This window comes from Thermobia domestica, chromosome 12 (assembly GCF_964235325.1).
Source record: "Thermobia domestica chromosome 12, izTheDome1.hap1.1, whole genome shotgun sequence".
Classification (NCBI taxonomy): domain Eukaryota; kingdom Metazoa; phylum Arthropoda; class Insecta; order Zygentoma; family Lepismatidae; genus Thermobia; species Thermobia domestica.
Genome location: NC_137465.1, coordinates 58992364 through 59016918, shown reverse-complemented (window position 1 = coordinate 59016918; position 24555 = coordinate 58992364). Strand labels below are relative to the sequence as shown.

The window sequence follows — 24555 nt, the reverse complement described above, 5'->3', positions numbered from 1 at the left end:
AACCAACAAGATTGATCTCATCGCATCACTTATGAGAATATGGCATCGCGATGAGGAAGTGAAAAATAATTGTGAAAAGCTAATAGAAAGTATGCCAAAGCGTATACAAATGGTAATAAAATCGAAAGGAATGCACACAAAATACTAACAGGTTATAACATAGTGAAAGAGTGCAGCAATACATTATTTATTTGAAATTGTATTTCAGGGTTTTCATTTTTCAAACTTTAGTCTAATAATTTGCACACGTCTGTATATATATATATATATATATATATATATATATATATATATATATATATATATATATATATATATATATATATATATATATATATATATATATCGGGTGTTCTAAAAATGGCGCCCACGGACCACAGAGCACTATTCTACAGGACAAAATAAAGCAAAAATGTTATATGATGGTTTGCGTTCCGGGACCTCCTTCAGACACTAGGGGGATTCAAAATTTCATAGTGTGGCAACGTCGCAGATTAATTTGGAGCCATTAACATTGCTCTACGAATACAACAAGCAGTTGAATCGATTCCTACACCAATAAGTGATGCTAGTGTCAATCAATATCGACTTTAGCTGTCATCTGGAAAGAATCAATATAACTATTTGATAGATTCGAGATCTAATCTATGGTTCTTTGTTTGCGACGTTGCCACATAGAGCAATTTGTGTCTTCAGACGAGGACTCGAAAGGTATACAAATATTCTTATATATTGCCTTAAACTACGAATAAAGAAAATGCAGAAATTTTAGTAAATATAAGTCCAAATCATTCGATTCTAAAGGCAAATTTTTCTTACAAAATAATAGTAAAACATAAACTAGTTAGTTTCATTGAAAGGGAAGCACTTAACATACAGAGTAAATTAAATTGCTATGTTTAGAGAAAAAATATTTTAAAATTTATTTGTGATTCATGTGTGTTCTACCACCATGAACAGACTAAACTAAGAAAATTTATCTTCCTTTTACTTTATTCGTTGAAGTCTCTCTTGATGAAAAGTACGTAAATCTCCACCTTTTATATTATTTATATTTTGTCGCCTTTTGGTTCCATTATATACTTACCTTTCTTGTTCGATGTGACAGACAAGTGGATGTGAGATTCTGTGATTTTCAAACGAGCATCGCCAACTGAGAACTCCTGATTTACTAACACTTCTGAAGCTACACACGTCTTGCTTCCTAAAAATATTGCTGCCAGTGCTGTAAATAGAAAAAAGAGAAAAATGACCAAAGAAAGAATGAAAAAGGAAATGATTGGATACAAGGGCAATTTAGAATTAAGATCACTACATAATTGCCACTCCGGTGGATGTGATTTTGTGCTATGGCAGTTTCTGTACAGCCATGTCATAACACCTGGCCGCCATGTGCTTGAGGAAACCTTCAACCTCATATTCCACCTCGTCTTCGTTGTTGAAGCGCGTTCCGGCCAAATGTTCTTTCAGTTTAGATAGCAGGTGCTAGTCAATGGTTTGCTCATTCTTTACGACTGTTTCATCAAAATTGACAGTCTCCCGTTCCTTTCTTCTTCATGAATTTCAGTTCGACATACTGTAAACTTTCACTTACAGACGCTTTTGACATTCATAGATGATTCAGCACGCACTTCCATGAATTGGCGATGAATTTAAATTAGTTTAACACTTTTTGGTTTCAAAAACATAATAACAGCACAAATTCGCACTTGGTGGTAGCACCAAGTGTTAGTTCCGTTACAAACGTGTGCCAAGCTAACACTGATGATCCCACCCAGGTTCTTATTTGGGATACCTCACTTTTAGTATTACCCTCGTAGTACTGTTTATCTGAGTCTGAACTATTTACGAAAGTTTATATTTAGACATAGTGGGACCGTTACAATTGTGAATATAATAATTCTACTTTGATGGGCAATTATCGCTTCTATAACTAAAGGAAATAAAAAATTTTAAAAATGTGATAAAGTTATTCATTTTATCAATGTACTGTTTAATTGTGTATGTTTTTTGAACAATTTTTGCTTCTCAGATGTACTTATTATGATTACTTAAGTGTAATATTAAGCACGTCCTTCCCTCTGTACATGCGTCCACAAAACTCTTGAACGGAAGTGAAGTTTGAATTCTGCAGGGGATATTCTAGTGTACCAAAATGTGTCACAATATTTTGGGAACAGATTTTTCACATCAAAAATAAAAAATAAAAACTTCATATGGACCTGTGCTCAAATGTGGATAGTTTCGGAGATACAGGGTTATATGTTGCAGCACTTGAACACCAATTTTTAGAGAGGTAGGTAAAGAGTGATTAAGTACTCCCAAGCAGCCTCTCTAAAAATGATTTGTGCAAGTACTGGAGGTTCTGAAAGATGGATATTTGGATATTTCACACACTAGTTCCTCAGTGATATCGTGACCCGACTACGATCGGTCCTATAGTAATGGAACTATGGACCTTTAAAGTCCATATTTTCGGTACCCCATAACTACGAAACTAAGCACTTCCGACCACAGGTCCATATGAATTCTTTGTCTTATTTTGATGTGAGGAATCTATTCGCAAAATATCGTGACATATTTTGGTAACACCCTGTATTTTCTTGCAATAGACAGGTAGAGCGATTATCTTGGCTGAGTTTGTTAATAGAGTCAATATCTTAACATCGTAATGGGTAACGGTGATGTCCATCTGTTGATCCACGTTGTAATTCTTACACGAAAGTAATTTTTTGAAGTAGGCTGTTTTCTTTTTTCAATAGATAGCTATACCATGTATCATGACCGACTTCGTTTATGAAGTTAACCCGTTAACGTCTTTATGGATAACTATGACTTTAACGGTAGCTATATACAGGGCCATCTAAAATGAGAAGCTAGCAGTGAAAATAGCAACATTTTCCGAAACTTTCTGCCGTCATGTTTCCGTTTGGGGCTTAAAAGAAAGTAGATCTTTGCAAAAGTAATGATTTAAGTCGATTCTCAGAAGGTTAAAAGAGAAGGATTCACCAAGCAAAGCAACGCAGCACTTGTTAAGTAGAGAAGAAAACAGAAGCCAGGAGGAGAGAAGAACATTTTTTTCCTGCATAACACTTGCGACCCTCTTTAAAATACTTTCCTCCGTTCTATGCATGAGTGTTGTCAGGGGTAAAGACAGGTGCGTCATTTCAGACTTTGCTTGAGAGGCCAAGAGCAATACCGATATAAGACTTTCACGTTTTGTACTACTATATTAGTAGACAATCGATTAAGGTATATGTATTCCTCAAACTCTTGGAGGCAATTGCCCCTTTTCCCCCCTAAATGACGCCCCTGGTAAAGAATATTGTCACATGTTACTGTGAAGAGTTTCAGTGTGATTGGTTATTTTGGTAGTTATGGGTGCACCCCCTCAGACAATCCTGGATCCGGCCCTAGCTATATACATATCTCATTTTGTACTATTGAAAGAAATATAGCACGAAGTTACACATCTCGTCGGTAGATAGGAACAAACGTCCTTAAGCGTTTGACATCTACCGGACAAAATTGAAACTTCTGACGTATGATCCTTTTCACTGTCTGCCAGAGTTTATTGTATTAAGTTGTTATAAACCTTATCTGAGCTATATCTTACATACGACGGTCAAAACTTTTTAGTTCTTTTTTAACGCATGTTTTCAGTATATGCTCGACGCTCATGCACTTAGAATACTTCAAAGCTAATGTGGAGGACAATATGTTATTCAACTTCGTTTTTATATACTGTTTATTTGTATTTGCAACTATGCATATGTTGATCAACATATTTATTCTAATGCTAGATTTATTCTTATAATATGAAATACGCAGTTCGAAACATGCAACGCAGATGGTCTTTCGATCTATGCATTTACTTTTTTTTTTTTTTTTTTTTTTTTTTTTTTTACGGAAGGGGTGCGGTGCTCAGTGGTAGAGCGCGTACCTCTGTTGCATGGTACTCCCATGTGCAAAAAAAATTGCGCGTATACTGTAACTCACGATTTTTCGCAATTATTTCATTTTCCATATGTTTATGGGTAAAATTTAGTTATTAGTAAGTGGAGATAATAGAAAGCAATCCATCTAAGGAGATATTTCCATAAAATATAATAAAATAATAAAAATATAAGCAAAAAACAAAATTATGTTCGGTTTTGTGTATACTGGCAATAATGTTTTCGAGGGAATTTTTGGAGTAGCACAGCACGATTGCAGAGGGAATAACAAGATTAGTAGGAGAAGACCTGAACCAAGGAATGGAAATTGGAGTAAAATATTGCATTTATTGGCTTAAATCTAGGGTGTAAATTGTCTGCCAAATATAAATTAGCTTCTGTAAGCAAGATGTTATGCGAAAATATATAAACAAAGAGAAAAACTGTTGTCTTAAGTTTGGAAGTGACATGCTCTATAGCCATGAGCATTTATTTCTTAAGAAAAAGATAGGCAACAAGAGAAAATCTGTGTGGTCAAGTGGGTAGAGTAACGGACTAGTAATTCTTATACTGTTTTGACACCAGATCGAATCCCATCCGGTCCTGTTCATTTTTTTCTTTACAAAACATTGTAGAAAGTGTATAATTTTTATGTTGATAAAACTGAAACAATACAATTAGGAAATAACTTTTTGTTTCCTCTGATGACGTATTTATTTAGAATTAGTGTACTATTAGTAATACCGATTGCTTTCAGTTTATGGTGTTGTATAGCTTCCTTTATCATCCTCTTTTCTTGAAAAAAAAAATATCTCCAATAAAGTATGAAAAATATATATAGTCAGAAACAGACATCTTAGTATCAAACGTGATTTATCGTGATGAAATGAATAAGTTTCGCGTTATTAAAAAAGAAAACTATAGAAAATCATTGAATTTGGTCTTAAGGTTTTTATTGTGCTATATGTATTCTTTATAAGACTATACTTTATAAGGCAAGATGAGCGATCATACCCTCAAATTTAGCTAGTGAGTGAAAGATGTTTTCGGCACAAATATTTTACAGGTTTAGGTGCATGAAACACCAATACGCCTTGACCTTCTTTATTTCACATTATTATCCGACATATCATAGCAGGTAAAAAGCAGCATCAATCGGCAAGAAGAACTGCAAGTTGTGGTCTTAGTCTGTTTTTGATGCTCCGGACTCGATCGCCTAGCACGCTCGTCTATACCTTGACTCATACGTCTATCATTGAGTGCAGGCACATATCCAGCTTTTCTTTTCGGAGGGGACCCAACACGAATCCTCGTAAGCACGTAATTCTAATGTTTCAAAAATATCAATAATAATAATAATAATAATAATAATAATAATAATAATAATAATAATAATAATAATAATAATAATAATAATAATAATAATAATAATAATAATAATAATAATCATAATATTAATAATAATAATAATAATGCAACAGTTCTGTATTTCTCTTAAACGTTTCTTACTTGTCATTTATGAACCGGTCAAACTTAATTCTAACTCACACGAAATCAAAAAATATTTTCTAGAGACATGTAAGGAAAACTGTCTGCTACGTATATCACATAACAAAAATAGCAAATGGCAATGAGTGTATCGTTCTAATACAGTAATGTTATAAACAGACCGGAAACGAAATTGTAATCCCATTTAAAAGTGTTCTTTAATTCCACCTGGTATCAATGGCATTACGGTATATTCTTACAAGTAACACTTCCCAAGTGTAACACTCCGATTTTTGAAAGTTGACGCCCGAAAGACAAAAACAAGTGGACCAAAGTGTACGAAATTGTGCACAGATATGGCAGACGTAAAATGAAGGAATACGTGTTTTGTATTTTCCTGGAAAAAACGGTTAGGTGGGACGCAGACCCCTCCAAACCTTTGATCATGAAATATCAAAAGTGCTAGTAACAATATGTCTGATGTGTGTAAAGGACGAAAAATTCCGATGACACTTTGTGTATGGACAATACGCAAAAACTAAACGAATGCCTGTTTTAGGGGACAAAATCCCCTATCCAAAATGATGAAAGTTGTAGCCCGAAAGGCAAGAAGAAGTGAACCGAAATGAATGAAATTGTGCACAGATATTGTAGACGAAAAATGAGGGAGTATGTGTTCCGTATTTTCCTGAAAAAAAAAAAAACGTTTCGGTGGGACACAGACCCCTCCAAAACAATGTCAGAAGTGCTTAAAGGACATGAAGAATTGGAACGATACATTGTGTAGGGACAATACGCAAAAAAAAAAAAGGTTTATTTTCTGCGAAAAATTGGTTTTAGGGGGCAGAATTCCCCCCCCCCAATTTTGAAATCATGCACAGATATTCTAGACGTAAATTGAGGTAATTGTGTTTCGTATTTTCCTGGAAAAAAGCGATTGAGTGGGGCTCGGACCTTCTAAGTTGTTGATTAGAAAATATCAAAAGTGCAAATAAGTATGTATACGTCAGAAGTTCCTAAAGAGTATGGAGAATTGCAACGAAACTTCGTATAGGGACAATTTGCAAAACAATAAATGAAATGCATTTTAATTTGTATGAAAAAACAGTGTTGGGGCCTAGAGCCCCTCCAAAAAAAAGTTAATATTACCGTAAAAGTGCAGGAAGGAGTGGACCGAAGCAAATGAAATTGTGTGTAGATATTGTATAGACTGTATGTAAAATAGGGACTTTCGTGTTTTAAAGATGTCCCTATCAATTTTGGCACATCAACAGCAAACAGGAAATTAATCGGCACGTGTTTTTGTTTATGCGGAAAAACATTGTAAGGGTTAAAGTTGCCTTGTGAAATACTACAAAATACGCTATACTGTTTGTGCTTGTTGTTGATCTGCCAAATTTGAAGAAATCTGATGGAGACACTTGTGAAACACGAGAGGCTTTATTTTTCATATCCAATATCTACAGACAATTTCATTCGCTTCGGTCTAATCCCTCCGACACTCAACGCCTCGGTCCACTCAAAAGGTTTTTTTCTCTTTTCAGGAAAATACGAAGCACGTATTTCCTCATCTTACCTCTACAACATTTGTGAACAATTTCATTCAGTTCGGTACATTTTTTCTTGCCTTTCTTGCGTCAAATTTCAAAATTCATGGGGGGGGGACCTTTTGTCCTCTAAAACCGTTTTTTCGCAGGAAATAAAAAAGCCGAATTTGTTTATTTTTTGCTTATTGTCCTAACACAAAGTTTTGTTCCAATTCTTCATGTAAATTTAGGCACTTCTGACATACTGTTATTAGCACTTTTGATATTTCATGATCAAAGGTTTGGAGGGATCTGTGCCCCACCTAACCGTTTTTTCCAGGAAAATACAAAACACGTATTCCCTAATTTTATGTCCGCAATATCTGTTCACAATTTCGTTCACTTTGGTCCACTTGTTTTTGCCTTTCGAGCGTCAACTTTCAAATTTTGGGTGAGGGCTTTTGCCCCCTAAAACCGTTTTTCAGCAAAAAAAAATAAATAAATAAATAAATAAATAAATAAATAAAATAAAAAAATAAAAAAGCACTTATTTGTTTATTTTATGTATAGTATCTACCTGCCAAATTTTATCAAAATCGGAGTGTTACACTTGGGAAGTGTTACTTGTTAGAATTATAACAACAACGCATTGTCCACAGTTTGGACACTGACTCAAAGTAATCTGACATAAAAAAAAAACTCAAAAGGGAAAAAGTAGGTTTATTAAAAAGTGCTTGAGGTTTGGTAAGGGACAGCTTCCAGGACCTCACGCTGGATATCACTGAGTCAATGCATTATATTTGTTTCTTGCAAAGATGATAATTAGATGCGTAATGTGTAAAATTATATCATAGTTTGACTTTTTATAGGTCTTTCCTTAACACATCCATATTATCCGGCGTTCTGTCTGCCTGTTTTATGTCGGATAAGCGAAACTCTACTGTATTTTCAGATAGCATATACACAGGAGCTAGAGGTCTGCACGGGCCGGAATTTTTAGAACGGACCCGGCCCGTCCCCTTTAATTTATAATCTATAGGCATTAGCGGATTAAGGGCGGAGCCAATGGAGCCCAGGGCCCCCAGCTCAGGGGGCTCTTTAAAATCCCTCTGTTTAATACTTACGCTCGCGGTATCGCTAGATTTAAGTGTTTGCATCAGCAGCATTTACCTGTTAATAATGAATGCAATTATTTAATTGTTAATAATGAATTTAACTAAACTAATTATTGTAAACTTGGAGCACATTCAAATATTACAGCATAGTTCTCGGTAGTTCCATAAGTAATTTCAGAGACCACGGTATTTCAGTGGTAGAGCGTTCACCTTTGGTGCATGGAGTCCTTGGTTCGATCTATGCTCGCGCCAAGTGAACCTTGTGCTGGACAAACACTGTGTGCGTGGGTTTTCTCGAGGTTCTCCCGTTTTATCCCACTTTTTTCATTCCACCATTTCATTCATTTCTTATCATCACTGTCTCTTTTAGCCTATCCGGCATAATCGTGGGACGTAAAACTTAAAAATTTCATTTCAAATCATTTCAATCAAAAAACAGTTGCAGGAAATACCGGTATGTAATTTCGAATAAAACAAACTACTATATACAATTCTGAGTATATTATTCTTTTATGAAATTCTCGCGAACCTTATTTCTAAATTGAAGGGTAAGAAGACTAAATTCATTCTCTTATTATAGATCCATTTCAATTGAAGCAGTTGGAATAGTTGAAAAAAAAAAAAAAAACATACCCTATATTCCAGTGTGCCAAAATCGGTATAACGCGCCACACTGGTGTGTCCAGCAAAGTGAACAGTGTGACGCAAACTTTTTCCTATTATTTGCAAGAATATTTGTCGAGTTCCTGTTATTTATTATTATTATTATTATTATTATTATTATTATTATTATTATTATTATTATTATTATTATTATTATTATTATTATTATTATTATTATTATTAACGATTTTTTCATGGATCAGCTGTCTGTATACGGTTAAGCAACCACAAGTATCACATTGAAGGAATGAGTGTAATTATTTACTTTAATAGTAATACAAAAGTCTATTTGCTTGTATATTCTACCGGTAATAACTGCATCCGTCTAGAAAGCTAGGACTAACAACAAAGGGATACCAAGTTGTGACCACACACCGCCCCAAATCGTGGGTGCCACAAGTTCTCTTCTACGCCTTAGAACAATAAGGGCTGTAGCGTTCAGGGAGAGAGAGAAACAACTTAATTCCATTGCAGTTATATGCTTATTAAATGTTAACTTATATTTATAAATTGTGTAAGTGATCGTATCGTTTTCTGTTTATTATTATTATTATTATTATTATTATTATTATTATTAATAATAATAATAATAATAATAATAATAATAATAATAATAATAATAATAATTCTTATTATTATACATTTCTTAATACGTTGATTGCCATGTGTATGGAATTCCATACACACGGCTGTCCTGTACAGTAGAGCGTACGCAAACAATGTAGATATTCCAAGTTTGTTGTGTTCGTTCTATAGGTGTGTATGTAATTAGATACATATGGCGTAGAAATCAAAATTTAATGTCCATGCCACGTATATGCAAAACCATACACAAAGACATTTATGAACAAAGACATTGAGTTTGAGTTTAACGTCTCGTTCAGCAACGAAGCTATATGAGACGTCGGCCTACTGATTAACGTGGACTCCGAACCACGTGAGCTCTCGCCAGGAATCGAAGCCGGGTCTTCCACGCCAAAGGCGCGTACGCTAACCACTAAAGAGCTTATGACTGAGACATTTATGAGCTAAAACAAAGGCGAAAACAAAGATGTGTGATGTGATTTTGAGTTTATCGTCCCTTTCAGCAGCGAGGCTATATGAGACGTGGACCTACTGATTAACGTGAAATCCGAACCACATGAGCTCCCGCCGGACGAAAACAAAGACCTTTGGAATTGACAATTGTTTGGACATTCCAGTCGAACCTACCTAATATTAACAACGTTTCTACGATAATTTCGTAACTTGTATTATTTCTTTTGTTGATTAGCTTGGTTAGGCTTATTTAAACACTTTCTTCTTTGCACCGACGTGTCACATCTCTTGGATGAAGATACACTAGCTCTCACTGGAAATCTAATCCAGAACCAATGCACTTGAACCATTTGACCACAACAAGGCACATTTAAAAAGAAGTTTCGATTTTGTTCGGAAAATTGTGATTAGGTGTAACATTTAAAAATATATTTAAGAAAGGGTACGGAGTAAACGCACTGTACTTTCTCGCTCGAATTTTTTACACTGACTTACGTTAGGCTGCAACTGTTATTGAAACATTTATTTGGGAAATTGCGAATAAAATAATGTTTTGGAAAACTTTGCTACAAGAAACTTCAGGCCCAAAAGTAAAGTACCCATTGGTCATATTTCCGTTAAAAATAACTTGATCCATATATTAGAATTATAAAGGATATAATTGTATGTGAACTATAAGCAAAAGCGTCTGAGTAATTTCTGAGAAAATTATGCAAAAAGTCATCCCCAAGAATAAATTATCCCTTGTGGATCTTTTCAGTACAAACGAGCTATGCTATATTGTTAGTGTTTTCATAAAACATTTATTTATGAAATACGAACACAATCGCCTGAGTCGTTCTTGAGAAAATCGCAGGGTAAAACTTACTGTCAAAAGTAATATACCATTTCTAGATTTTCCGGATGAAGGAATTATACCATATAGCTAGGTTATTTATGTAACACGTATTTATAAAATATGAACAACAAACATCTCCTGAGTTGTTTTTAGGAAGGTCATCGGGAAAAGCTTACCTCCAAAGGTAAACTCTTCTATCTGTACTTTTGACAGTATATCGAGTAATTTTTAAGCAAATCGTCGGGAAAAATTTCACTGTCAAAGTAAACTATCTCTTTTGGATTTTTCTTTTCGGAACAAGCGAGTTATACCATATTGTAAGATTATTACAGAAAATATTTTTACTGAAATTAGAACAAATTTGTCTCAGTTATTACTGAGACAATTGTCCAAAAAAAAAAATCAACCCTTGAGAAAACCACTTCTTCTGTATGTTATCGGAATAAACTATTTATGCTCTATGTTAGTTTATTAATGAAATATTTCTTTACGAAATATGAACAAAATTGCCTGACCATCGGGAAAACCATCGGGGTTAATGGGAAAACCATCGGGGGAAAGCTCACCCTAAGATTAAGCTACTCCTTCGAACGAGTTGTCATATTGTTAGGTAATTAATGATACGTTTATTTATGAAATGTGGTTGAGAAAATTGTGCAAAAAGAACGCATACCATACAGTAAATTACACCATATATATTTTTTCAGAAAAATTATTCATATGTGGTGGAGATTTGTTAATAAAATATATATTTATCAAAAGTAAATATAATCGTCACAGCTTTTTTTTTTTATTTGAGAAATTGAATTATTTTAAATTTAAATCCTTCAGTAAATTACCCTTGCTTTTAGGTGTCGAAGGACATAAAATTCGAAAGATATTATGTTATTAAAACGTTATGTCTAGAATTCGGTGCAGATACGTTGAACAGTATGGCCTCTATTTGAGTGCGTGTAAAAGCGTGATGAACCGAGAGACAAATAGATGGACAGACATCGAAAAATCATTTCTTTCGATATGTAGGAGCCATGTAACTTGAATTTATTGAAATCTAGTATTCGGTTTTTATAACTATCACCACACTTTCTTCCTTCGTCGCTCGAATGTGAAAACGAATAGGCCTACACCGACACGTACTGTGATAATTTGTAATCCCAAAAATTTAATTTGTTATGTTTAATGTGGCGTTACTCTAGAAAAAAAAGCTTATGCATGTTACATCATTTTATTATCAGTTTTTCATGCTACTGTATAATTCGGTACGATTATAGTTAATATTCATGGCATCTTTTGGAAGCATTCGCGTTCCTCACAAAGAGAGCTGTAAAATTTAGTTTTGTTTAAAGAAAGCACTCTTGATTTTTTTTTCACACAGACTTGCATTTGTTGCACTTGTGGATATGAAACAAAAGGAGAGAGAGAGAGAGTCAATACTTTAAAAAGAAACACACACACAGAAACACTAGAACAGTTTTTTTTCTTCATGACAACGAACTATCGCTGTGACTGTGTTCCTCACGCTGTGTGTAAAGCTGCAGGTTGCTCTTGTTTTGTTTTTTCCTGTTCCTGACTCACAGACACTCGCAGTGAGTTGAAGCTGTGTAAAAACGGAGAGGGAACGGTTAAGCATACCATATCATAAACTAAAAACAATCGCTATTAGTAATAAATAGTAAGCTAATTCTGAAAAAATACGTCATCAGAAAAACAAAAAGTTATTTCATTATTATATTATTTCGTTTCTTATTAACATAAAAATTATACACTTTCTACAATGTTTTGTAAAGAAAAAAAATTGAACAGGACCGGATGGGATTCGATCTGGTGTCAAAACAATATAAGAATTACTAGTCCGTCACTCTCCCCACTTGACCACACAGATTTTCTTTTGTTGCCTATCTTTTTCTTAAGAAATAAATGCTCATGGCTATAGAGCATGTCACTTCCAAACTTAAGACAACAGTTTTTCTCTTTGTTTATATATTTTCGCATAACATCTTGCTTACAGAAGCTAATTTATATTTGGTAGACAATTTACACCCTAGATTTAAGCCAATAAATGCAATATTTTACTCTAATTTCCATTCCTCGGTTCAGGTCTTCTCCTACTAATCTTGTTATTCCCTCTGCAATCGTGCTGTGCTACTCCAAAAATTCCCTCGAAAACATTATTGCCAGTATACACAAAACCGAACATAATTTTGTTTTTTGCTTATATTTTTATTATTTTATTATATTTTTTGGAAATATCTCCTTAGATGGATTGCTTTCTATTATCTCCACGTACTAATAACTGAATTTTACCAATAAACATATGGAAAATGGAATAATTGCGAAAAATTGTGAGTTACAGTATACGCGCAATATTTTTTGCGCATGGGAGTACCTCTGATTTGTTCCCCGGCCAATCAAACTTGTGGTGGACAACAACGTTCCCATGGGCTTTCTCTTGGTACTCCCGTTTCCTTCTACATTTTTATTCCACAAATTTTTCCATCATCATCCACTTGCCTTAATGATCCGTCTCCCTTACCGTAAAGAGCATAATTGTGAGACGTTAAGCTAAAAAATTTCATTTACATTTAATTTCATTTTTTTAAAATACGACTATATTGTTATATCACTTCATTTCATATCATTGATTTCTTCCTAAAAAATAAAAATCCAAGATACCATGTATTAGACGAATTCAACCAAATTCGTCTGATCTGAATCAAAGTTGGGATGATGGTAGACTTTGACAACTTTAGAATGTAGGCCTATATAAAATATATAGTATGCAGGATTTTGGCTCCCTAATTATGGGACATCAAATTTGAGATCACATTTTTGGAAACAAAACAACATTAAGTGAACACATCAAACGTGGATCAAACTTGGTATTGTGGTAGATTTTTACCTGCTCTACAAGCTGTGAAATAATTCATTTAAAACAAATTAAGAGAGAAAGAATTCAACCAAACTCTTCCTATATAGATCAAACTTAACATTACGAAACATTACGCTCTGTATAGCCTAGCTATAACTTTTTTAAAAAAATATTATTCTATATGGACTTTGAACAAAATGCATACGCACTGTATTTGTTTGCAGAATTTAACGTCCCACTCATAGGTTCTTAAGGCTAAGGGAGACGAATAATTAGGGTAAGTAATGATAATAAAAGAATTGACGAAATACATGTGGGAGGAAACGGGAGAAACCACATTCACACGTTGTTGTTCACCACAAGCGTACATGGCCGGGAATTACACCAGGCTCCCCACGTACCAGAAGTGAGCGTTCTACCACAGAGCCACCTTACTCCCGCCTCCAAAAAAGATTACAATATCTTACGATGAATGCACTTGTATGAGGGGAATCGACATTGTGTGCAATACGAATAGGTCTATTACAATCAAGCACACATCATGAAATAGAAAATGTAGGTTTCGTAGATGAGACACCTAAGAGAAATAAACTAATGAAATACATATTGTTAAGAAGAAAAACCAAATATAACATTGAACTATTTTACGGCTCGTACTGTTTAGAGTATGTCGTTTAGTTCTTCGCTTAGTTTCAATGCCTCTCTCTGACTCATTACGATCTTTGGGTACAACGAGAGTGACAGAGTTGAACCTAAAAGTATGTAATCTTAAAAATAGCACTAGTTGGATAATTATATTCTAAAGAACAAACATTTAAACAGAGCCTAAGTTATGAGGGAAAAACAGGTTATGATCCAAAATCATCCCAACAGGAATAAAGTTGAGAAATTTGAAGAGCAAATCAGAAAGTAAGAGAAGTGTACTACGATAACGTCTTTATGCAGGGAGTAAAACTAAGGGGGAACGCGGGGGATGCAGTCTCCTCACCTCCAAAAAATATATATCGCGTTCCCCAACTTCCTAAAAAATTTACAATGGGCAAAGATAGGCACGGAGGACGGTGTGACGTCATCCGTTCCCCTACCTTCCCAAACTCACTTTTACCAATGCCTTTATAGCAAAAGGAGTCGAGTTGAAATGATTATGAAGTAAATGGTGGATTAAGAATGTCAGAGGAAACGAGAAAAACTCTGAAAAAACTCACAGACCTATAGAGCTCACTACAAACTCACATGGTCTGGGATTGAACCCTGGACCTTTCGCACTAGAGATAAGTGTTCTACAACTTTGTTTTCAAGTTCACCCGGCCGAGGCTCTTCTACTTTATTTTTCTTTTAACTATTTCAAAATCTAAATAAGATGACCGGTAAAAATAAATACTGTAGGCCTATATGCGTTATTTTTACAGCATTAAAAGTTACTGAATGTGCTTTTAATTTTAAATTATGAAGAACTTTTACGTAAAAAAGAAGTTATCTGATATAAAAGAACAGTCTGACTTGGCCGTAGTGTAAACTACACCAAGTAAAATATATACGATACTGTACTGTACTGTAAAGTGACAAGTTACGTGAAGTAAGTCTTTGTATACATACAAAATCTAAATATCTAAGAGAAATCGTCAAAAACCTAACAGAAAAACCGTGCAGTACAACTTTAATACAGCTTAATTAAAAATGAGTGTAAAAATGGTCAATTTTTGATTGTTTATTCCTGAAATTTATAGTATCCAAAGCTGTGTACAAATTATTTATCTCTTTTGTGTGCTCTTAACTACACTTTCGAACGAACCCTTTTTTCACAAACAAACGTTTCAACACGTGAATTGCCGCACGACCTTCTTTGACTGTTGGATCAGGTTGAGTGGGTTCAGCTACGTCGGCGTCTTCCTCTTCAACACCAGAATTCGCATTAGAACCCTCTATCACAGAAGCAATGTTGTTTGAGTCTGATAGATCTCGGTATAGAGCAACCAACATCGTTATCAAGCAGCAACAAAACTCTCAAACTCGAGTTGGTCGATGTTCAGGACCTGCTTCCTTCAGTCCGTATTTTCAGTTTCATTGTTGTCTGGAGTCGATAGCTCTGGATTCTGTTCCTAGGTTTCTTGCCTGTGTGACTTTGAAACCAGTTTTCTTAAAGGAGTTTGTGATTTTAGTTTCAGACACAGTTCCACGCTCTTGAGAACATTCACATAGCATCGAGAAAATATGAATGTTACAATGCTGCGATTCATACCTCTCAAAAATCTCTGCGCAACCTCCATTCTGTAGTTCACTTTAATAATAATAATAATAATAATAATAATAATAATAATAATAATAATAATAATAATAATAATAATTATTATTATTATTATTATTATTATTATTATTATTATTATTATTATTATTATTATTATTATTATTATTTCCTGGTCTAATAATTGTAGTTTGGAAGTTGTATTCGCTGGTAAGAAATCATTTCGAACTTTTTTGAGCAGCTAGGGCTACGTTACCATGAGCTATAAATTATCGATATATAAAATAATTTTTCCTTTATTCGGGCCGCAGTGACTCAGTGGTAGAGCGTTCACCTCTGGTGCTTGGGGTCCCGGGTTCGATCACAGCTCCCGCCAAGTGGACTTTGTGGTGAACAAACACCGTGTGCGTGGGTTTTCTCGGAGTTCTCCCGTTTCCTCCCACTTTCTTCATTCCACCATTTCATTCATAACTCATCACCACCGTCTCCTTTAGCCTAACCGGCATATAGTAGCTCGGTGGAATAGGGTCACCGGATGAATAAGACAATTCGTTACATCATTCACCTTACTTGTTTATAGAACAGAAGCAGCGAAGCGAGTGCCACTCCGTCTCTTCACTGTGAGTCTCTATAAGTTTATTGTGGAGTTAGATTGTGTGAATGCTTTACGCTGATTGTATTACTGATCAACTTTCATAATCAATTGGAGGTAAGTGTTAAGAAAAATAGCGTATTTTTAATACTTGTCATGTATTCTTTGTTGTTACGCTATGTAGTTTTGTTAGAAGTGCAACAGTTTTATTTTCTTATCTTCAGGAAGGTTGTTTCAAGTTGCTATGATTAGCACGATAATCGTGAAGTATCTTAAACAGAGTTGCCAACTCATTTTTTTATATTACCAAATAGGATGAATAGGACCGTATCTAGTTCACCAAATAGGGTGAACAGGGCCATACTTTTTGATTAGGGAGCCGAGATGGATCAGTGGAAGAACGTTCACCTCTGGTGTGTGAGTTCCCTGGTTCGATCCCAGCTAGCGTCAAGTGGTAGTCAAACACCGTGTACATGGGTTTTCTCAGAATTCTTACGTTTACTCCGTCTTTTTTCATTCAATTATTTCATTCATTCTCATCATCACCGTCTCCTTTAGCGTTTCCGGCATAACCTTGGGACGTAAAACTCAAAGGTTTTTCCCACTTTAATTTTGTACGAATGCATGCATCAACCACACCCCCACCCATTCATCCTATCTATCGTCTTATATATAATGGTGATATAAGAATTCGATATTCTTTTGTCTCCCTTTCTTATTTCAGATGGGATAATATAAGAGTTAAACACAGATGACGTACAAAAAGCAGTACAGGCTTTAGTCCTCTTGCACAATTGAAATATCTAGTAAGCAGAAATCTCTTGAAGCAGAAATTAACGCTAACAACTCAAGACCCGCAGAGAAAGAAAGTCAGTAACTACATCTGTGAAAAAAAAAGACTTGTGTGTATGCCTATGTCTAAGGAAGCTAGCGTTTCTTTCCATGATTTAGTACCAACTCCCAAATATTGTTAAAAAAGTTTCCAATAAATCTAGACCTAAGCAGTGTTTTGAGCTACTAATATCTCCAGAATCAGAAAGCATTATTCAAAAGGGATCGGCGACGTAGAGTGTCAGTAGTAAGTTCAGAAGACCTGACGGAAAAAAAGAATATGATGAAGTAACAAAAAAAAAAATATCTATATACAAATGCTTGCAGCATTTCCTTTACTAGCCTTTGTCTTCATCTTTTGGGCACTAGATATGTTGCTACAAGTGCAAAGCGTGGTATCATACGCAATGTGTCGAAGGAGAACAAAGGAAAATATTTACTTGTAGACGTTGTCTCAGCAATCCTGCAACAGAACGAAATAAAAGTTTCAAATGAAAAGTTTACTGTTTTCTGTTATGCAAACTGAAGTTTTGTTTTCGTGTACTCTTTTTGTATATGATAGAAGCTAGACCTATAGACATGGGTTAATTAACGACTTTTTGCTGATTACAAAAAAAGAGAGCGTTCGTGTTATTATTATCAGACTGTTCAAGAACTTTTAGTTGTAATGTGATTATTGTGGTACAGAAAGAAGGTATTAGAGACTACTTGATTGTGTCGTGTTTTCTTAAAATACATTAGAAGGAAACTTGTTCCCACCCATATATAAGTATATGACTTTATGAGCATGTAAATCTATCGCTTATACCATCTATAATTCTTAAATATTATGTATACGAATTGTACGCTACGTTTTAGTACAACTTTACAATTGTGTGTGGTTTCAATTCACTTAATACGTGTGGCTCTATTCACCTTACGAATGGCCCTATTCACCCAGATATGTTAGGATGAATAGAGCCATTCGAGGCGAGTATATACATACATTTTTATAGTATTACAAAATTTTTGAAGAAAATGATTTTATGCGAACTTTGAAGTAGAGATATAGTATATTGTAATTCTGTAAAATGTTCGTTAATAAAACAATAATTATAAGAGACAAGGTAATTTTCTTGAAAGTGTCCCTATTCACCCCAATCTACCCTAATCGTGGGACGTAAAACTCAAAGATTTCATTTCATTTTTTTCTTTCTTCTTTTTCATGTCCTTGTCAAGATTTTTAAGCCAGAAACTAAACACAGTGGAAGTCATCCATGCTCTCTATTTGCATCATAACTAGTGGGAAAATTTGTGACATTTCGGAAACATCTTGGTTTTAGGGATTTTCCAACACTAACTGTTTGAGTTTGTCAGTTCCAGTAGAGTTTGTACGTAGTAACACTAACTCGTTCTTTGCTATTTTTCCCACCACTACTTGGATGTATTGTCCGGCGAACACTTAAAAAAATCAAATTTAGTCTACATTGAAAATGTTTTCAGGGGAGTACGATTCAATAAGTTTCCCGAGTTCATTTTTAAATTTATCACAACCACTGTCATCTACAGAAATACTTTTTCCACAAACATTTTTGAAGATAACCTCATTCTTATTTTTTAAAATTGTAACCAGCCATTGCAGGCACCAACAATTTGGACGGCTTTTCATTTTAGAATAGGTCCCGATGTTAAAACCTTTTTATCACGGCACTGTTTTAACCATTTTAGGACTCACTCATCGACGTTCACGAATTCGGCACTCTTCTTTCTCTTGGTCTTGTTTCACAAATTACATCTTCATACTTCGCTCCATTTTTCCAAATTGTTGATAACATGTTGGCCAAGAATCCATCACAACCCTTAAAGATGAATGCAGTGTCTGCAGATTGGATGTCAATACCTTCATCTGGTTGACAGCCTGAGGAGACTTACTTAAAGCCTAAACTGATTTGGGGAAATAAGAAGAAGAGTTATTGACCTAGAAACAGGTGTAGGCAGTCCTTTCTTATCTAGACATGAGTAGAACACAATTGGAATACATATTAGCAACAATGGAAGAATTAGCAACAATGACAATTACGTAAAAGCATACAGCTATAGCTTCGACTTATCGAGGTCACATCAAAAGAAATTCGACTTATAGGGGCAAACTTCGACTTGCAAAGATTAGCAGATACAATAGATCCAATTATCTAACTAACTAACTAACTCTATGGCCTATGGAACCCGGAGGTTCAATGCCGCGTTCACAAAAGCTCTCCACTGACTTCTATCCTTAGCTAACTGCATCCAGTTTCTACTTCGTATTCCTATCTCTGCGAGATCCATCTTAATATTGTCCTCCCATCTGCGCCTACGTCTTCCTAATGGTCGTTTTCCGATTGGTCTTCCAGTCAAGACTTTGAAAGCGTTTCGACTTTCTTCCATTCTAGCTACATGATCCGTCCACCCAAGCCTCCTAGACTTGACGACCCTAACAATGTTGGGTAAACCATATAAATTATGTAGTTCCTCGTTATGAAGTTTCCGCCATTCCCCATTCCGCCATTCCTCTTGGGTCCGAATATTAGTCTCAGGATCTTGTTCTCAAATACTTTCAGTCTATGTTCTTCCCTCAGAGTAAGTGACCATGTTTCGCAACCATACAGAACAACAGGCATGATTATCGTTTTATGAATTCGAATTATCGAGGTTTTTAATTATAATTATGAAACCCTTGAATCCGATTTGTAGAGGTTGTAATTTTTAAATATTCGATTTAGAGGGGTTATTTTAACATTGAGTGTTATAAGTTCAAGAGAACGTGAAAAAATTCGAGTTATTGAGGACCAACTGTACATGGTATATCTGTCAAATATTCGAGTTGAGTTGATTTCAGTTTAGCATTCTTTTCAACAGTGAGGTTATATGAGACATGGATCTCATGTGGGATCCGAACCAAACTCCTGGTGGGAATCGAACCTGGGTCTTCCACGCCATAGGCGCGTACATTAACTGGTTAGCCACGAAGAAGCTCTGACAAATATTAGAACACAGCGTAATCATTGATTTAAAATTTCAAACACATTTTTCCAATTACAGGACGAAGTCACTTGCATTTAAACGTCTGAAGTGGACTGCATCTCTCAATATTTTGCAAATAGAATTGATTGAGAGCTCACTATTGATAATACTTCAAACAAGTCATGATTTTAGATTTTCTCTATGGCGGGGGAAGGGGTTCAGTCAGTGCACGGAGGGTGAAAGTAGAACATCGACAACACTGGTAATTCACGTTAATCACGAACGGATACATGGCCCGGGGGATATCATAGCTCCGGGGTGAATTTTTCCCCAGGTCACCTGTTGAAATATTCACTGCTTCAAGCAGTGTTTCATGAGTGCATTCTACATTTTGGTTTCCAAATGAATAATCATAGTTACTACAATTATTGCTTGTATATAATTTCCTCGAAATTATAAAGCAAATACTCTAATGTAAAGGTTAAAACAATTTACAGTTGTTGTTCTAGTAATTTAAAAGTGTTGATTTAAAAGAATACACGTTAAAATGAGATTTTATATACAGTACATAGTATATGACGTTTGAATACAATTTTGAAAAAAAAAATGTTATTTTACTTACATCTAACAAATATGTTTCCATGGACTTACCAGCTATAATATTCACTATCACCCACTTCTCCATGGTCACTGTCTGAATTTGAATCAACCCGTTTGTGTTTGTTTTATATATATATTCTGTAACTTACAAAATTAGTTGAGATTACACAACGACCTTTACCGCTGTGAACTAATGGCTAAAGATGGAACTATACAAAAACACAGTGATTTGACACGTTATGTAATATTGTTCAATGTATTGCTAACGTTTACTCAGCTACCTTTGGCAAAATAACAAATGATTGTCACGTGTTGTTTATATGATTAGAAAGTTATCCTTTTAACAATGGTAGGTGTGATCAGTATACTGTAGGTAGCATCAGAGTATGTACAGATACGAAATTTTATATATAAAGTATGATGTTCTTATAAACAAGATAAAGATGATAACCATGAATGACGTCTGACTATGTTCTTCAATCAATGTGAACTTGAACCTTAAACTCTCATTGCAATTATTGAAATGATATAGGCGATAAGTGCTCTGACAAAATATGGATGAGTTATGAAGGAAAATACCTTAATTTTGTCATTCAGGCACAACATGAGAGTTACAACAACTTTTCTCGAGACACTTAAAAATAATCAGAACAAAATATGCGGAAAGTAGAGACTTTTGGAATATTATGTGATAACATTTCTTCGAAAACACAAAATAAAAAAAATTAAAAAAATCAAGAGAAATTATAGTAAAACCTGCCAACTTGGCCACCTCTCTAAGTTGGCCACCTGCTCATCCTGGCCTGGATCGTCTTGAACCTGCATTTTCCCATAAGACACTCGTTACTTATCACATCACTCTGTAAGTTGGCCACCTGCCTATCTTGGAAGTAGCCGCATTAAAGCAGTTTACCCTATGATGATAATGATAAATTTACCTGCGTATCTTGGCCACGCAAAAGTTTTCTTTTTTTATTTTCTTAACTCTTTCGTATTCCAATATGAGAGGCAGATGTTGTGTATTGGAAACAAGGAATCATGATTCCTGCGATTTGTTCTTGGAGGCCAATGGTCAAAACACTATACTGGTAAAGGGGTGGTGAACGAAGATGTGAATAAGAAAAACACATATAGGAATTCAGTGTTTACCCTGTCTGGTTTGGTGAAATCATTAGCTATATCGCTTATCGCCTCCTTTTATCAGTGGGGAGCTTTAATAATTCCGGAAAATTCTCAAGGTTAAAGCTAACCATCTCAATTGTCAACTATTGGCATCTGACGGCATGTCGAAAGCTAGCGGAGGTTTTGAGGTATAAATTCCCTTCAAAGTTTCTCAAAACATCTTTTGTTCCGAGAGAAGCACTTGTAGTTCATTAACAAGAGGTAGTTAACTACAAAGCTCTAATGTGAATATGTACCAAAGAGAACAAGAAATATGTCTAGAATGTACCAACATAAATAAATTTGTTATTATTGTACTATATATTGTTATTTTTTACTAGTACTGTATCTTATGATTACTCTATATACATTATTTAAAAGTACCTATCGTGCCATTCCTTTTTAAAAGTTTACAATCAAATAATACTAGAAATCCTATTCTAGAAATACATCAACTACGCTTATTTTCTGTAAGTTGGCCACCTGTCTAAATTGGCCACTTTTCAATGGAACCGATCGATGGTGGTCAACATAGACAGGTTTCACTATATATATTGATAAGTTATACAGTTAAGGTAGTTAATAATGAATCATGCAATATTGACCTTTGAATTCCAACTCACCAGGACACGAACAGTTTGGAATACAAACGAAAAATTCAAGCAAATTCAAATACTTTTTAAAGTGAATAAATAATTTATGTACCGGAGGTTTTTCATTTCTTTTCAAGCGCTTGTCCAATGATAAATATCTGGTCATAAAATGTCCGATTTAATCTAAATTCTCATTGATAATCTCCAATAATTAATTTCATTTGTGCACGGAATAAATCTTGCTAACACAACATTTCTGTAAATTTGATTGGTACTGCTTCTTCCCTTTTATGAGTAAAAGAATTGTTAAAAATTCAAAATTTTTAATTTTCTGATCTACGAGGATCGTTCCGAAATTAATGTCTCTTATTGTTTTTTGTGTTGACCTTGTATGTCCGTGCCAGATATCGTTAGTGTAGTGCTAATGCTTGAACCTTCCTCTTTCATTTGCAGCTGGTCCCGTTGTCCTGCGGTAGTTGACGCCAGCATAGGAGTGTTCCAAAATGGAACCTGATATGGACGTGCGTATAAAAGAATGATGTGTGATTAAATTCCTCACTGCTAAAGGAATTGCGCTGATTGAAATCCATAGACGCTTGGTAAAGGTTTATGGAGACGATACAATAGACGTGAGCAATATGAGGCGATGGGTACGGCATTTTCAAGGTGCTGAAAAGTTAGTTCATGATAAGCCATTGTCCGGTTGACCTGCACAGCTGTCATGTCTCGCAATGAAGAGCGTCTTGATCAACTCATCCATGCTGATCGCCGGATAACTACCAGAGAATTGTGTAGAAAGCTGAATGTCGGCTGTAATTCCTTATTTGTTTACAAGCGCGTCATGGAGGCTCCGGTTCATCGTTAGCAAAAGTGGGTGGAACTATGTGGAAAAATGACAGTCTGTAGCTGAAATATTGCTTTGTTTAGCTGTGCTGTTGTTATTTATGTATCTCCATTAGTTTCCATGGAAAAAAAATAGGAGACATTACTTTTGAAACGACCCTCGTATTATAGCCTCTTTGATGATGCTTTGTAGTATTAAGTACTTATGTAAATGATTACAGGGATCTATTTTCTTGCATACGGTATGGATACGTTTGTACTCTCCGTTTATAATTTCGGAGGGGTACATTTGCACGCCTCTTAATTTGGAAATGACCATATATATATATCTTTAATGAATCATACCCCACTGAGGAGTTTGTAAGTCGATTGCAAGATGTTTGTACTACTCTAATGACTGAAGAAGATATCGATGCTGATGCAGTTGTTTAAAACTCAAATATAATCAAGATTGCAAATGACCTGAAGTTATTCATGGACGCTGCTGTAGAAAAAAGACATGCCTCTAAGTTGTTTGCCCTGTACTTTCAGTTTGTAGAAATTATGCGTCTTTTCATTCGTACCGAAAGAACTGGAGACTGGAATCTTCATCTTGATTCCATACGAGAAATGTTACCATACTTCATGCAGTTGAACATCTTTTGTATGCCAAATACGCACATCTGTACTCACAAGAAATGTTGCGGTTGGAGGATGAAATGGATCCTTATGAGTTCCAGCTGTTTACACGAGATCTTTACTTCGCTATTCGTAGGAAAGATATGTTTTGGAGTGGTATATGGTCTGATATAACGATTGAGCAGATTTTAATTAGAACAATGAAGCGCAGTGGTTGACTGACCCATGGGAAAGGAATGACTGAAAAGGAAATATCTATGTGGATCTAGCAGGACAGCAGCATGCCACTTACGATAATATCTTGAAAAATTATTAAGCAAAGATAGGCATGAAATTCACACCGGTCGCCATGTGGAACTATACCAAAGCAACGAATCGCGTGATATATTACATGTAGAGAAATTCTTGCGATGGTTTTGCCAGCATTCTCCATTCTCTTCATATCCGGAGCTCAAGTTCCTAAACAATGGCATGGTGAATAATGAAATGGTCAACTGTGCTAAAGGTAAGGAAATCGAATTGGCTGCTATGGAAGGAACGTTTGGATAGACTTTTGGAAATGTGAAACCTTAAGCAAAAAATAGTCATCCCACTATCCGCAATGCACAATGCAGTGCGCAT

At 35.0% G+C, this 24555-nt stretch overlaps 1 protein-coding gene across 1 annotated transcript in view; it reads right to left on the bottom strand.

Annotated features, from left to right (window-relative positions):
• LOC145666467 (alpha-galactosidase MYORG-like) overlaps positions 1-21070 on the bottom strand; it is a 66059-nt gene extending 44989 nt beyond the window's left edge. Inside the window, exons 1-2 of the mRNA XM_081733708.1 lie at positions 20771-21070; positions 1088-1225 (exon numbers count right to left, since the gene is read on the bottom strand). Coding sequence (XP_081589834.1) covers positions 1088-1225; positions 20771-20804 — 172 coding nt within the window. The 5' untranslated portion in view covers positions 20805-21070. The remainder of the gene's footprint in view (positions 1-1087; positions 1226-20770) is intronic.
• Positions 21071-24555: the final 3485 nt, after the last annotated feature.